Source organism: Typopeltis vanoorti, chromosome 18, assembly GCF_054136105.1.
Source record: "Typopeltis vanoorti isolate ZY-2024b chromosome 18, IOZ_Tvanoo_1.0, whole genome shotgun sequence".
Lineage (NCBI taxonomy): Eukaryota > Metazoa > Arthropoda > Arachnida > Uropygi > Thelyphonidae > Typopeltis > Typopeltis vanoorti.
In genome coordinates, this window is record NC_143566.1 from 8,391,706 (window position 1) to 8,409,528 (window position 17,823).

The 17,823-nt window shown below is 36.4% G+C and overlaps 1 protein-coding gene across 2 annotated transcripts in view; it reads left to right on the plus strand.

The window, feature by feature from the left end:
- The window catches only part of Pex5 (peroxisomal biogenesis factor 5), a 532,250-nt gene that overhangs the window by 420,422 nt on the left and 94,005 nt on the right, over positions 1–17,823 (plus strand). For both annotated transcript variants that reach the window (XM_090407992.1, XM_090407991.1), the window contains exon 13: positions 3,720–3,920. In XM_090407992.1, coding sequence (XP_090264118.1) covers positions 3,720–3,920 — 201 coding nt within the window. The remainder of the gene's footprint in view (positions 1–3,719; positions 3,921–17,823) is intronic.

The following is a 17,823-nucleotide window of genomic DNA, read 5'->3' on the forward strand; positions in this document are numbered from 1 at the left end:
CCAAGGTTCTCCTAAAGCAGTGTTGAGACTAATTAATAAGTTCATGCTGCGAAAACAAAGTTTTGAGATCTTATTTTTGAAATTTAATGTTATGTATATATGCAGGGCTCAACAAATATACTTGCCCATGGTGAGTAGCTGCATTTTATAAAAAAATAACTTCTAAACGAAATATTTTTTTAACTTTATGAATACACAGAAAAATATGGATAATATAAAGGGCCATTCTAGTAACAAAAATTAATCTAACAGTTACACACACACATGAGGGTGGTCTGAAAAGTTCTCAGCCTCAAGCATAGATGGCAATATAGATGTTGCCATCTATGTTTGATTTGTAAGATTTTTTTTTTTTTTCTAAGTTGGTACATCTGTCATAAGCATCCATGTGAAATTGTAAGTCATTCTATCAAGTAATTTGTTTTATACAGCTGTCTGAAGTAAAAGTGTTGTCTGTATCCCTTGAAATGGATAAAACTGAGTATCGTGCGGTTATAAAATTCTTTGTAAATGAAGGTTTAACGCCAAACTAAATTCATTTGAAGTTCATAAAAGTTTATGGGCACTCTTCTCTTTCGTTTTGCAACAATTACGAAATGGGCTGCCGAGTTTAAACATGGCTGTACCAGCCTGGAAGATGATCCACGTGAAGGAAGTCCAAAAATTATAACAACACCAGAAATCATTGATCAAGTGCACGATATGGTATTGGATGACTGGCGAGTCAAAGTGCATGAAATTGCTGAGACTATGAGCATTTCAAAAGAGCATGTAGGATATATTTTGCATGAAGAATTGCAAATGAAGAAGCTTTGTGCAAGATGGATGCCGCGCTTGCTCACAGCAGATCAAAAACACACTTACATGAAAATCTCTGAACAGTGCTTGGAGCATTTTAACAAAAAGAAAACTTACTGATTTTGTGTGTCAATTTATTACTATGGATGAGACTGTGCACCAGAATACAAACAGCAGTTCAAACAGTGAACAGAAGCTGGTTGTTCAGCGCCATAGAAGACAAAGTCAGTTCCATCAGAAGGAAAGGTGTCATTGGTGTTTTGGGATGCTAAAAGGATTTTGTTTATTAACTTGAAAAGTGTAAAACAATAACCAGGTAATATTATTCCTATCTTTTAACAGACTAGACGAAAAAATTCATGAGAAAAGACCTGGTTTACAGAAGAAAAAAAATCATCTTTCATCAGGATTATGCACCTGCCCACGAAGGCGTTTTGGCAATGGGAAAATTAAGGGATCTGCACACTGAATTGTTGGAACATCCACCCAGTTCCTCATATTTGACTCCCTCTGACTTCTATCTCTTCCCAAAATTAAAACTCTTCCTCGCTGGTCTGCATTTTTCTTCGAATCAAGAGGTGATTGCAGCTGTAGAGGACTATTTTGCAGATCTTACTGAGAATCACTGCAGGGATGGGATAATGGTGCTGGAGCATCGCTGGAATACATGTATTAGTCTTAAGGGAGATTATGTTGAAAAATAAAAATAATTTTGAAATTATAAATTCATTTTTTATTGTTAGGGCGAGAACTTTTCAGACCACCTTCGTATATATATATATATATATATATGTGTGTGTGTGTATGTGTGTGATTATATGCTTCAACTCGGTTGTTGTGATACATTTTTAAATATATAGTTTTAATGACTTAAAAGCCGAGATTACTTATAAAGATTTAATAAAATTAATACAACTAGTTTCGGCTTATAATAGCCTTCATCAGGCTATTATAAGCCGGTTTTTAAGTCATTAAATCTATTTTTAAAAAAAAAAAAAAATATATATATATATATATATATTTATTAAAAAAAAAAAAGAAGCCTTATAAAATCAAGGATATACAAGTCATCAAGAGCAGGATTTTACCCTTACCCACAGAGTGGGAACTTGAACTCGTGAATTGTTGGTCAGAGAGTGGGTATGCTATCCACTTGGCCAACCAGGCTGGTATCGTTTTCCAAAAAATCATTAAATCAATGTTTTTATTATTGTGCTTCCTATTCTTATTATTGATTGACTTCTCCTTCTTGGAACAGTTCTCACACAAATGTTCTCCAGACAGCAATACAGCGCCACCAATCACTTTATGAAACTGCTTTTGACTAATTGGGACTTATCATTAAAAAAATGGTAAGGGGGGGGGTGATCTTGGGAGTACTTTTTTGTGATGAGTGGGATTTTGCATAATTTGTCAACCTTTGTGTATATATATGTTACAGTTGAAGTGATAAATCCAGTTATTATTAATAATTACCGGTTAAAGTGAATAATTTGAATTAATCACTTTAACAGGTCAAAGTGAATAATTCCTTGAGGAGTCTGATAAATGTAATAAAAACATGTTTATAGGTTTTGTATATAGGGCTTCATTCTCAATAGAAATTATAACAGCTTAGGTTAGGTCAGTTTATAATGAAAAAAGTAAGGAAAGTACTTCTTTTGCACTCAATGAAATCATAAATCATTATAAACAAACCTAACCTAATCTAAGACAAAGGACAAGACAACAACAACAACTTAACCTAACCTAACCAAACCTAAACTGACCTGGATGTCGAATGTCGAACCAAAGTGTAGTTTGTCGTGGGCAGATTATAAACGTTGTTGCGAGCCGAGCTTAATGATTGCAGGCAGATAAATGGGGATAACAAATAAAAGTTGTTGTGGGCAGATGAATGGAGATAATAGATAAATCAGAGAGTAACTGATCAGTGTTTTTCTCCACTGATGAGGAAAGAGGTACAGCAACAAAGTTTATCTAACATCCCCATTCATCTGCCCACAACAACTTTTATTTGTTATCCCCATTAATCTGCCTACGACTAACTATGACTACACTCTGGTTCGACATGCGACATCCAGGTTAGTTTAGGTTAGGTTCTGTTAGTTTATAATGATTTCTGATTTCATTTAGTGCAAAAGAAGTACTTTCTTACTTTTTTCATTATGAACTAACCTAACCAATAAAGGTTAGTTTATAATGATTTCCAACCGATAAAGGTTAGGTTAGTTTATAATGATTTCTCATTTCATTGAGTGCAAAAGAAGTATCATCCTTACTTTTTTCATTATAAACTAACCTAACCTAACCTAACCTAAGCTGTTATAATTTCTATTTGAGAATGAAAACCTTTATATAAAACCTATAAACATGTTTTTATTATATTTACCAGACTCCTCTAGGAATTATTCACTTTAACCAGTTAAACTGATTAATTCTCATAAATTATTCACTTTGACCAGTAATTATTAATAATAACCGGATTTATCACTTTAACTGTAACATATATATATATATATATATATATATAATAATCTAAATTTACCATTTAGTGAAGAGATTTAAGAAGACGGAAAGATTTTATCAAGCTTGTAACTACCAATCTTTATTATTTTCACTCTCATCTACAAATGCATCGTGCATTTATAAAATTATCACGATTTCCCAAAATATTTCTCTCTATGGTACATTCCTTTCCTCATCTCTAATTCTCTCTCTCTCATAGATAACTCAACATATTTCATGAATGATCTTGTATGAGAACTTCATGGAAATAAATTCATTTTATTTCAAAATCCTGATAATTATGGTAGTTATCAATTTAAAATACAGTAGAAATTTAATCTTAAAATTTTGTTTAATATGAGTGTGAGTACATTAAAAATTGTGATTTGGAAACATGCTCTTTCTTCACATAGATGTATTGAACTTCAGCCAAACAATTTAATTTCCTTATTGACATTAGCAGTTAGTTATACCAATGAGTCTCTACAATTGCAAGCATGTAATACACTTATGGAATGGCTTAGACAAAATTCGAAATACTCACATCTTGTACTGGATGGATCCGAACAAGAAGAACCCAAGTCCTTGTATGCAGCATCCTCCATTCTTCGAAGGTAAGCATTCGATAAACTTTAATTTATTTTTTAATTTCACGTATTATTTTCCTGTTATAAAGGATATATTATGTTTATTTGGCTTTAATAGTCTAAAAATGAAAACTGACTAGTTTGCCAGATACTTGGGTTGGGATGGACAAAAATAAAATAAAAGTTGTATTATTATAACATATTATAAGAGCTGTATAATTATAATGGTTCCTCTAAATCAGGCGTGGCTAACTTCATTCTATATGAGGGCCAATATATGATGAGTGGTAGCATCACGGGCCGCACGCTTTTAGACAGAACTTAAATAAAAATAAACTGTGTATTTTTTCAAGGCAATATTTATATATTGGATTACTATATTTGTATATATATTTGATCACTGTAAACAGAGCAGAGCAAGTGAGTTTCAATGATGCATTACTCTGGAGCGCATAGAAATCTACCACTCCCACGCCACCACTACAACTTGCACAGAGAAGCAGTAGATTTTATAAATTTAGTAATCTTTTTAAAGCAGTTTTGATTCCGTGTTGAGGATATAAATTGTTTCTGTCATCAGAAATAATGAATATAACTAGCATAACAATCAAAAAATCTGTGGTTGATACTAATAGCTACATATTAGTATCAACATATAATTAATATAGTTTTTATCCTGCCGCAGATCACACAGAATCACACAGAATCACACTACAGGCTGCATGCGGCCCACGGGCCTGCTGTTGGCCACCTATGCTCTAAATATAGAATATGGATGAACTGTTATAAGTTGAAACAGAACCACATGAAGGCATGTTTGGAGATCCCAGACGTCCTGTAAAATACAGGATTGTCCCATTTCATTCTTCAGAAAAGTATTGCAAGAGTGAGCAAGACTGATTGATTAATAAGAATGTTGTCAGGTGAGAAGAGCATTCCTGTATTAACAATCTATTTTGTATCTATAATAGTAAGTAAAAACCACTTGAAGGCAACTTAAAGTGACTTAATGAAAATATGCAGCCTAACAATTGGATTTACTATTTGTTTACTTATACTTAGTCAAGTGTGTGCATAGTAAACCTTACCATGCACACACTTGAAAAGTTAGAATCATTTTGTAAGACTGGCATATTTGATGGATGTGCATACTAAACTTTCACCCTCAGTCATAAGTGTCCCGTATTTTTTTCCAATGTATCTGGGATCCCTAGGCATGTTGTAATTTCTGTTGGCCTTGGGTTAAGATGAACAATATATTTGTTCATCTTAACCCAGAAGAAGCCACAAGTATCTGTGGTCAAACTATTTCTCTTTATAATTGTTTTTTTTATTGTTCAGAAGTCTACATAATCATCATATTAGTTTCCTCTTTTCTTTAAATAATGTCTTCACCTACTTAAAACTTAAAAAATATCTTAACTAGCTTAAATATCTTGAGACTTAAATATCTTAAGTCTCAAGCAACCTCTTCAAAATACCGAGAGCAAAAAATAAATAAATAATTATATATTTATATTTTTGAATATCATAAGGATGTCATAAAAATGCCATCCTTATAAAGATGAGTCATAAGAAGGATTCTTATGACTCATCTTTATCTCTGACCTCAGCACATATTTATGGACTATTTTGATTCTGTATTATGAATCAGCATTCCTAATGATTCATGTAAATAGATAAAATACATTTAGAAATGTCATACACTATACAGCTAGATACAGAAAATGTTTGCATTCTATCCAAAGAAAGATAAAATAATTAAACGTTTAATTTTTATATGGTGGGTCGCTAGACCGGTCGCTGAAGCACGGTGCAGACGATTTGAGTTGTGGTAAAAAAAAAAAGTGTTTTTTAAATGCCGTATAGTGTGAATTCTTTTATGAATTGTGCTACATTTTTTCCTCAGTAACACAAGTGTTCTTTAGTGGTTCTGCTTTTGGAGTTTCATGGTTATATATTGTGTTATTTTTTGGTTACCGAGAAGATGATGTCACAGTCGGCAGCATTTGTGGTGGAAGAGAACATAAGTTTTTGCTATCTAGTATAGTTGAATATAGCGTTATATTTATATATATGTTTATATTTAGCGTTTATTTATATATATATCTATGATAAAGTGTTCATATGTATTTTTAGCGATTAGTTTAGTAGTTACTTGACAGTAAGGAATGATGGCAATGCAGCTGCAATCACAAATGGTGTGTCACCAAGTCTTCTGCCATTTAAGAACTTTATTATTCACAACATAATAAAGGACTTTGTGGCATGGATTGTTTGCGGCATGTATGCTTCCCGGGAGTTGGATATGTGGCGGGTGAGAGAGAAGGGGGGAGTGCGTATATGCGCAAAATGCAGACAGTGGTAGCAAATCAGTGAACTAGATATTTTGATAACCGACCTAGTTGCTTCAGGGATGGGAAATGAATGTCGAGAGATGAATAGTGTGATAGGAGAGAATGATGAGTGGGAGATGAGTAGTGTGATAGGAGAGAATGACGAGCAAAATATGAACGAGAAAATAAGCGTCTAGAGTGTGGAAGGCTTGAATGACTGTGAAGTTTTCAGAGATGATTTTGATTGGGTAAATTAATGGTGAGTATGAGTGACTAACTTGCAGAAGGATAGATGAGCTTAAAGAGGAAGTGGAATTTCTTGTGAACAAGGTGAGAAGTATGAAAGATGAGATTAGGAGAATGGAAGAGATGAATGCAAGGTGAATCAGAGTAGGAGTAAGAGAAAGTTTTGGGAACATGCAGGAATGATAGAAGCAGTAGGAGAGAGGGAATGAGAGAGAGAGAGAGGTTTGGGAATGATAGAAGAGGAGAGTATAGAAGTAGGAGAGAGGGAATGTGAGAAAGGTTTAGGAATGATAGAAGAGGAGAGTATAGAAACAGTAGAAGAGAGGGAATGAGAGAGAGGTATGGGAATAATAGAAGAGGAAAGAATGGGAACCGTAGAAGAGAGGAATGAGAGAAAGTTATGTGAATGATAGAAGAGGAGAGAGGGAATGTGAGAAAGGTTTAGGAATGATAGAAGAGGAGAGTATAGAAACAGTAGAAGAGAGGGAATGAGAGAGAGGTATGGGAATAATAGAAGAGGAAAGAATGGGAACTGTAGAAGAGAGGAATGAGAGAAAGTTATGTGAATGATAGAAGAGGAGAGAATAGGAACGGTGAAAGAGAGGGAATGATAGAAGAGGAGAGAGGGAATGAGAAGAATGTGAGGGAGCACTGGAACCAGGGTTAGAGTGAAGGCAGGTAAGTAGGGGAACACAGAGAGAAGGTGTTAGAGGAGAGAGAGAGAGAGGGATGCATGGGAGCAATCGAGGAACAGAGTGGTAAGTGGTGTAATGTATGGGGACTCAATGATCCATGATGTGCAAGATAGGATGTGTGAGGAGTGTTTGCCTGGAGGAACGAAAGTGTGGCTATGACGATTAAGATGGGTAAAAGGATGGACGAGATGATTGTGATGGTAGGAACAAATGACTTGAGAGGTAGTGTAAATTGGACAGCCAGAGATATGAGATTCTTGCTTGAGGTTGTACGAAAGAAGATGCAGAGAGGAAAGATAGTGTGTGTGTTGCCTAGGTATGATAGTAACGAGCTGAGCAAAAGAGCAGTAATATTGAATAACATAATAGCTAGAATGTGTCAGAAGAGAGGATTGGAATATGTGGATGCTTGAAGGGCATTTGAGGACACTGAGAAGTTGTATGCTAGAGACTGCTTGCATTTGAATGCAGAAAGGACATAGGCACCTGGAGAGATTGCTGTTCTGAATGAGTTGGTGTGTCAATGCAGAGAAACTAGAATGCCCAAGGTGGATGGTAGCAGGGTTGGCCTCTGGGTTTAGAAACAATGGCATTTTTATGCTTTATACTAATGCCAGGAGTATCCAGAATAAAGAAGAGGAATTGGTGGCACTGATAGTATCAGCCTAGCCAAAGATTATTGGGATCACTGAGATGTGGTTCACAGAAGAGGATATAATAACAGGAATAGAAGCAGCGAGGTACAGCATTTTTTGGCAGGATAGGAAGGGAAAGCGTGGTGGTGGAGTACTGCTTATGATAAGTGACGACCTATGCCCTCTAAGAGTGGAGGCTTTGGAAAGCTGTGACACTAATGATTTTGAAAGCATATGGTGTGAGGTGGAGGTGGGCAAGACAGGATACTTAGTGGGGTGTTGCTACAGACCATGGTGCACAGAGGGTGGAGACCACGAGATGTTTAGACAGTTGAGCTTGGCAAGTGCAAGAAGAATGATTGTTATGACAGATTTTAACTACAGCAGTATAAGCTGGGAAGAGGAAGATGCATGCAGCAATAAGGGAATGGAATTTCTAGAAATCTTGAAGAACAAATGTCTTAGGCAACATGCAATAGAGGGAACTCTTGAACCTCTTTTTCCCTCTATTGCATGTTGCCTAAGACATTTGTTCTTCAAGATTTCTAGAAATTCCATTCCCTTATTGCTGGATTTGGTCAAAGCATCAGAAGAGTTGATAATAACTGAGATGACATCTCTCCCACCAGTTGGAGAGAGTGACCATGTGGCTTTGACTTGGAAGATGAATAGACATGCAGGAGTATCAAAGAGACAGGAACATATGTGTAATTATAAAGCAGGTGATTATAATAGTCTTAGACATCAACTTGGGGAAGTTTCATGGAGGGAGGGATTGGAAGGCCATGATTTCATTAGTGCTTGGGAAACATTAGTGAAGGTACATTTCTTAGCAGCAATAGTGAGCTGTTTTCCACAAGTGAAGAAGAGGACACAATTTGGTGTAAAGTAGATGACAAACAATATTAAACAGGAACTGCATGTGAAAAACAGCCTATGGAAGAGATATAAGGAGACAAGTGAAGAGCAGATGCATGAAGAATATAAGACACAGGCCAGGAGAGTGACTAGTATGGTAAGGAAGGCGAAACTGGAATAGAAGAAGAGATTGGTCCTAAGATCCAAAGAAAATCTGAGGGAATTTTTTAGCTATGTGGCCAGTAGGAGGAGAAATGATTGTGGAAGAATGACATTGTGGGATAAAAATGGGAATAGAGTGACTGATGCAGAGGACATAGTGAAATTGTTCAATGAACACTTTATTGGTGTTTCATCCTGGAGGAATAAATTTTAATATTAGAGAGATAGGGCAGGTTCAAGGTGTAGAGGTGCAGGAGGAGAGCATATTGCAAATACTGAGTATTCTGGATGTCAGTAAAGCTGTGGGACTGGATGGTATTTCACCACGAGTTTTGAGAGAATGTGCTAAAGAACTGACAGCTCCTTTGACCTGGCTTTTCAATGAAAGTCTGTCTATGAGAAAGGTGCCCAGGGAATGGAAGGAAGGAAGGTAAGATAGTGCCATTGCATAAGGGTGGTAGCAGACTGGAAGTGTCTAATTATAGGCCAGTTTGTGTGTCATCATTAGTTTTTAAGATCTTGGAGAAATTAGTTAGGGACCATGTACAGCATTGGGCAGATAAGGGTAATATTATCCGAGAGTCAACATGGATTTGTGAAAGGGCACTCTTGTTTTAGTAAGATGCTAGCCTTTTATAATAAAGTTACAAGAGCAGTAGATGAGGGAAAGGCATATACTGCCATTTTCTTGGATTTAGCGAAGGCATTTGACATGGTGCCACATGATAAGCATGATATTTAAGTTGCAGCACATGGGTTTGGATGTCAGGTTGGGCAACTGGATTCAGGATTGGCTGTCCGATAGGTATCAGAGAGTTGTGTATTGTGGGGAAGTTTCAAGGAGGCAGAGGATTACAAGTGGGGTCCCACAGGGCTCAGTATTGGTACCTATATTGTTTAACCTTTATATCAATGACATTGTCAGTGTATTGCAGGGGGATATTCAGTTTTTTGCAGGTGATGTGAAGCTGGGAAGGGTTATTAGTAATAGTGCAGATGTGGTAGCCCTGCAAGAGGATTTGAATAAGCTAGAGAAATGAGCAAATGAAATGGGGATGTCATTTTAATGCAGCAAAATGCAAGATCTTGAATTTTGGGACACATCGATGGGACGTTGCATACTCTATTGGAGGAAGTAGGGGAGAGTAGAGATCTGGGGTTGATGATTGATAGAAACCTGAAATTCAAGGGACATATTGCAAAGGTGTTGAAGGTAACACAGAGGATTGCTGCAATAAGGAGAAGGATGCTGACCTGCAGAGATAAAACAGATATCATTCTGTTGTATAAGACCCTGATCAGACACACTTAGACTATTCTTCTCAGATTTGTTCCCAGGATTTGAAGGGGATAAATTAACTGTGGAAAAGCTACAAAGGCAGATAACAAAAATGGTTTCAGGACTGTACAATGTTAGTTATGAGGGTCGGCTGAGGAAATGTGGACTGCAGAGTTTGGTAGATAGTAGAAGGAGAGGTGATATTATTGAGACTTTTAAACTGTTGAGAGGTGGTTACAGGGTTGACACTGGGGAGTTCTTTCACTTGGTTAAACAGTCGGAAGGAGTGATGACAAGGGGCCATCCCTGGAAGTAACGAAAGGAAACTGTGAGCAGAAGGTTGAGGAATGGTTTCTTTGCATGGAGGGTGGTTGAACCGTGAAATGCATTGCCTAATAGAGTGGTGAGAGCGAGAAAGGTCAATGAGTTTAAGGAGTGGTATGATAGACTTTGTATTTCCTAGGAGGGACCTACCACAATGAGTCTTGGTAGACTTTGTTTGTGTTTCCTAGGAAGGACCTCCCGCGAAGAGACTTTTGACTCCTTGGAGGCATAAATAATAATAATAATAATATATATATATATATATATATATATATATATATATATATATATGTTCAATAATTTTAATGACTTAAACCCCCGAGATAATTAAGAATAAAAGTTTAATACGGACACAACTAGTTCCATTGGTAAGCCAACTTCGTCAGGTGTTAAAGTACAAAGATATATACAAAAAAGACTGACAGAAACATTACACACTAACAACAACAGCTATCAATAAAACTACAGTTAAGTTGAAATTGCAGTCCGTACTTCAGTTTTAGCTACATTTATACATGAGCGTGTGATCTTGCAATAACGCCTGCACTGAACAGCAGAGCTACGCGAATCTGGCAAATTGTAGCTAAGGTTGTTATTCATTTGGGTAGAATCGAGGGTGATTTCTTTTAACTCCAGGGTCTTACAAGTTCATGGTAACATTTGTGAATATTAGAAGTTTGATTCCTGTCTATTTGGTGTTAGAGGCCTTCATCAGAGTTTACAGAGAACAAGAAGTGTGTGGCAAGGGCACTGGCTCGGATTCTATTATTAGAGATGTCTCTTTTGTACTGTTCAAGACGGAGAAAGATTAATTTATTAGTTTGTCCATAGTAAGGTTTACCACAACTACAAATAATTCTGGGGTGCTTAAGGGTCAAAGCTGTATAACTGAGAGGAGACCTCCACATAGCCTTTCAAGGAATGCAGAGAACTGACCAGGGCTTCTGACCTAATGTCCAATCCTCACCTTCTCGTGGTGCACCCTGTTGGGTATCTACTTTGATACTGAACGAACGAGGATGGGCTGGCAATTTGGGATTTAGCCGACCAAATTGTATTCTTATTGGTTAAACCAAAATAAAAAATGATGGTACAACATGACAAAATTTCATGCCGGCTAGGGCGTCGCCCGGTTAAACAAGGCCCCCGTTGTTTTCGCCAGGGAAACAGGGCGAACAGCGAAAAGTCAGCTACTGGAACAAATCTGAAAACAAACCCAAACTCAACATCACCAGAGTTAAAGATCGTAAGAAGCCTGAATGGCAAAGAAATGGAGCTAGCTGAGGAATTAGATAAGTACCAGATCGACATAATAGGGGTGACTGAAACAAAAAAGACAAAAACTGGTGAGATCTTTCTGAGCAATAAATACAAAATGTTATATTCAGGCAATGAAAATCAAGGAAAAGAAGGAGTAGCCATAGTATTCAACACAAAATATGAGGCTAATCTTCTTGAATGGCAGTCAGTCTCAAGTAGAGTAATGTGGGCAAATATGAGAATGGGGAACTGGACTATGAGACTTATTTGTGCCTATGGTCCCACAGAAGGTTCTACTAAGGTAGAAGTGGAGGAATTTTTTTGAAGCAACTGACACAATGAAAAAGGAAAAGTTGGTTCTTGTTGGGGATCTAAATAGCAGAGTAGGAAATGATTGTGAGACCTACAAAAATATTTTGGGAAAATTTGGAGAAAAGAGCAAAGCTAATAATAATGGCAAATATCTGTTGGATTTCTGCTCAGGACATGGACTGGTTATTACTAACACCATGTTCCAACATAAAAATGTGCACAAATTCACATGGAGAGAAGAGGCTAGGAATAAGAAAAGTCTCATTGACTATGTTATTGTTGATAGTGATGTTTTCTCCCTGGTGCAGGACACCAGAGTGTACAGAGGATTTGAAATTGGAAGTGATCAATATTTAGTCTTGAGCAGGATAAAATTGAATTTCATATTGAAAAGAATAACATGTAAGAAAGTTTTAAAGCGAATAAAAGTTGAGCAGCTCTCAGATGTGAACTGTAGACTAAAATACAGAAAGATTATTGAAAAGAAAATGAAAGAGTTTGAGAACAGGAATCATACCTTGGAGATTCAGTTGCAAACTCTGAAGAAAACATTGATTAATTCTGCCAGAGAGGCATGTGGTGAGGTTGTGTGCAAGGATAAAAAAATCAGAACTCCCTGGTGGACACAGGAAGTTAAAGAGGCAGTGAAGGAAAAGAAGAAAGCATATCAAAAGTTCCTGTCAAATAAGTCAGCTTTTACTCTTACAGAATACAGAGACAAATGTAAGAAAGCTAAACAGTGTGTAAAACTAGCTAAACAAAAGTCATGGGAGGACTTTGGCAAGAATATAGAAAATAAATATCAAGAAGGTGGCAAAATATTCTGGAGGTTGTTGAAGAAGCTTAGGAATGGAGGAAAGAGTGCTGTAAAAGGAGTTAGAGATGATAAAGGTGATATGAAAACGGTAGAAAAAGATATCCTTGAAGTATAGAGTAATTACTTTGAAAAACTGCTAAATGAAATAAGCAGTGATGACAGCACAGTGATAAAAAAACACTGACTAGGCATGCAGTCAGGAATACATATCCATACTTGATGTAGAAAAGCCATCAAAGGCTTGAAATGTGGAAAGGCAGCAGGAGTAGATGATATTCGACCAGAAATGCTGAAGTATGGTGGTATAAAAGTCTTACAGTGGCTGCACTGCATAGTTCAGAAAGCCTGGACAGAGAGACGAATTCCCGATGATTGGAGTAGAGCTCTCATAGTACCCACATATAAAAAGGGAAATAAAACTGAATGTGAGAATTACAGAGGTATTTCCCTACTGAGTGTTCCTGGCAAGATCTATGCAAGTATACTTGAGAAACGGTTGAGAAGAATTGTGGAAGAAAAGCTTGGTGAAGAACAAGCTGGATTCAGGCCAAATAGAGGCTGTCAGAATCAGCTCTTCACTTTACAACAAATAGTCGAGAAAGCATGGGAATATAACAAAGATCTGTATTTAAGTTTTGTCGATTTGGAAAAGGCATATGATAAGGTGCGAAGAGAGAAGCTATTCAATACGCTGCAGTTATATGGTGTCAATGGGGCATTATATCAAGCAATACTTAGTCCTTATTTGAGCTGTAAGTCAGCAGTTAGAATTGAAGGAAGTACAGGAAGATGGTTTAATGTTAAATCTGGTGTCAGACAAGGATGTACATTATCCCCTCTGTTATTCATTATCTATATGGATCACATTATGAAGGAAAGTGGTATTAAACCTAATATCAAAATTGGAGATGTTAATGTCAGCTCTTTGCTTTATGCGGATGATGTTATACTTCTAAAGAAATCCGCTACAAGTCTGCAAGATTCTCTGACTAAATTCAATTGCTGTTGTAATAGATATGGTATAAAAGTCAGCAATAAAAAGACAAAGACAATGAAAATAGGCAGAATCATTGAAAATGTCAACTGTGTTGTGAATGGAGAACCTGTGGAAAAAGTAAAACATTTCAGCTATTTAGGCATGAGTTTTACTGAAGATTTTAAATGAAATATAGAAATAGACAACAGAATCAGCAAAGCTGGTATGGTGGGAAGTCAGTTGAATAAATTCATATGGAATAAGAAAGAAATTAGTGGAACACTAAATTAGCTGTGTACAAGACAGTGTTCAAACCAGTTTTAACTTATGGATCTGAGAGCTGGGTCAGAAGTAAAACACTTGACCAAAGACTAGAGACCACAGATATGAGAGTCCTGAGAAAGATTATAGGCATGAACAGATGGCATCAATGGCAATATCATATTAAAAATGAGGATATTAGGAAAGAACTTGACATTGTCAGCATCTAGGAATGCGTTAGCAGAGCTAATCTCAGGTGGTATGGTCACTTAAATAGAATGGGAGAGGAAAGATTAGCAAAACAAGTGTTCTCTGCCAGGTTGGCAGGAAAACGACCCAGAGGAAGACCAAGATATAGGTGGATTGATACGGTACAAAGTGCCTTAGACGATAGAAATATAAGATCTGATAATGTTGGAGTCTTGACAAGTAACAGACTGATTTGGAGGAAAATTGTAGATAGGAAATTAGTAATGGTGTAATTTTTTCATGTAGTACTGTCATATCCTGTACACCCCTTGAGGGTACATGGCAGGAATTTGATGATGATGATGACAAATAATTCTGTATACTCCGGAACTGAAGATGGTGATGTTTTTCTTTTGGCTGACTAAGGATAGATTAGAGTTTAGGTAACAGAGAAGCACGTTCTGATGTCGAACGTTTTTAAAATTCTAGCCAGTTTGGGGGAGAGGGGAACTAACGTAAGGCAAGGAGATGTAATTTCCTCAAAAAGCCCTTTGTCAATAATGGTTTCACTCTAAAAAGTATTGAGAAACTTCTTTCTCACCGTGGTCAACAAACTAATGAAGATTCTACAATCCCCCACAGCTTACAACTCCTTGCTTTACATTAGTTTATATATACATATATATATAAACAGAAAAACCTTCTGAAGCTCAAAAACGATTCTGAAAGCTATACAGTTTTGTACAGAACAGGATTTACAAACATCTATGACTTGTATAGAATTTAAGCCAACATCCTTTGCAGTACACAAGAAGTAGTCGGAAGTACTGTGGCAGTAGGCTCTGTGGGTATCATCACTAAATATGATCACCATCAAGATAACTATTGGACAGAAGTAGCTGCCTGGATTGGGGATTATGACCTGAAGTCCAATCCTTATCTTCACATGGTGTACTCCATTAGTAATTATCCAGTGGACACTGAACAAATGAGGATGGAAATTTGGGACTTTGCCAATAAATTTTCTGCTATTGGCTTAAACCAGAAACAAACATGATAGTACAAACCATGATGATATTTCATGACAGCTGGGACATTGCACAGTTAACCAAGGTCCTCACTGTTTTCAACAATGAACTAAGGTGAACAGTGAAAAGTCAGCTACTGGAACAAATGCAACATCAGAAAAATTTAAGATATGAACCATCAACATAAGGAGTGTCAATGGAAAGGAAATTGAACTTGCAGAACTAGAAAATACCATGTAGACATATTTGGTACTGAGACAATGAAGATGAAAATGATGAGATCCTATGAAATAATAAATATATTCAGGCAATAATGATCAAAAATGGCATTCAACACCAAACATGAAGAAAAGCTTCTTGATTGGAAGGCAATTTCAAGTAAAGTTATATGGACAACCTTCAAAAATGAGAATTTGACAAAGAATCCTATTTGTGTCTATGGTTCCACAGAAGGCTCTCTTAACTCAAAAAATGGAGGAATTTTTTGAGTCATTAGAGAAGGTAGATGACATTAATAAAACAGAAAAGCTGAGCCTTGTCAAAGATCTCAATAGCAGAATAAGAAATGAATATAATAATGGTAAGTCCATGAGGGATTTACGTTCAGGATATGGAATAGTTGTTACTAACACCATGTTCCAGGAATGGAAAGAATGTATGATAATTCCATTTAACAATGTCTGAGTAACTGTAAAGATTTTAGAGAAGTTGGTAAGAACACGCATACAGAAGTAGTTGGACAAACAAGATATACTTTGCAAGGAACAGCATGAATTTACTAAAAGGAGGTTATGTCTGAGCAATTTGCTCATATTTTACAATAATGTAATGGCAGAGTTGGATAAATGGAATTGATACACTATGGTACTGTTGCCTCAGTCCTGAAGATACTTCAGACACAAACTTTGTTTGCCTACTTGGATAAAGGATTAAATAAAATTTATTATAGTCTAACCAAGTGGGAAAAAACTTCCAACATCTTTCTCTAAATCCAAATCAATTTAATAATAAGGTGAGACACCTTTGGCAACTCATATAGGTAAATGTGACCTCTCCATTCTATCACCTTAGTATCACCACTGTAAAAACTCGATGTAGCTTAAAAATATCAGAGCTCTTTACATTGATTTTTTACATAGGTCAAGTCTCATGAGAACTGTAAATAACATTGTACATTTCTATGTATATTTTGCAAAATATTGATGTAATTAACCCTGTGGGAAGTGAATGTATTTACTGTTTTAACGTCAAAAACAAAGGCAATGCTTTCCCATCGGGGAACTTTGTATATAGTTGTGTGTAAGAGCACAGGAGAAGTTGTTTACTAATTTTGTATATAAGAGTTGCTTACGAGCTCTGTGCAAACACCTTTACAGATAGTATCTAAGAGTGCCGCTAGGTTTAGAGACAAGTTTCTGCACCCAGCAAAATACAATGAAAAGATTGCATGGAGGAGAACAAAGAGCGGGTTAAACTAAAAAGAATATGAAAGAGTCATGCCGAATTCTTCGGGGTTACTACCATTAAGTCAAGGCTCTGAGATCGCAAAATAAAAGGAGACTGAGTGGAGCATAAGGGGCTTCCAGGTCGCCAGAGAAGGCTTCCAGATGTCAAGAGAGAGTCATCAGAAGTCGGAACTAGAGGCAGTTGGAACCAGAGTGGAAGCGAGCTGAGACTATATGTGGAGTTCAAATCTTAGCAGAAGTGGCGGCAATTAGAAGCAGAAGTTCCTGAAGTAAGGATCCAGATGAGAATTTGCCCGTATGCTGAAACCTCTTGTATGCGATATTCGAGTACCACAGATTGCAGTCCAAAAGCCCGCTATTATCCCAAGTGATACTGCTGAAGCAATATACTCCTGAAGGAAGCGTATGACTCGAGATGAAAGAAAAGCCATAAAAACTTTAGTAAAAGACTCTTGACTGAATGTGTGATACACATCCTCTGTATGTCATATCATGTTGTATATTTTCTCTTATAATCTAGGAGATATATTGTATATGAACTGTGAAGAGTTAATTTATTAGTAATTAGAAGCGAGAGTCAATTGACATGTTTGAAGTTGATACAAGATCTTTAAAATTAACTTAACAGAGAGTTATCTAACCTCTTTGCAAGTAAACTAGAAGTTTAATAAGTTGAATTCGTAAGCAGAAAGTAAATAAGTGTTTGAGTTAAAGAGATTATTTAGTGTTGAAGTGAAAGGGTTTTAATCTTATGCTAAAGATTTTATAGATGGGTAGAGAAAGCAATCTCCCTGTCTTGATTCATGTATATTTCAATTTAATGTAAATAAATGTTTTAATTATTTGTTAAAAGAGTGCTGCCTGATCCTTTATTTTACAACTGCACTGTTCCTAAATAAATCAGACTTGTGAGCAGGAAACAATTAAGGCAATAAAAGTGCATTTGAGTTACTTATGAACCACAACTGTTTATGTAAACTTTGTTGAGGGACGTTTTACTCATGTGAAAGAGAGAGGGAGACCTACCGGAAGTTTTATTGAGTCTTATCCCGAATATTTGATATACTGATGGTACAGTCTCACAAA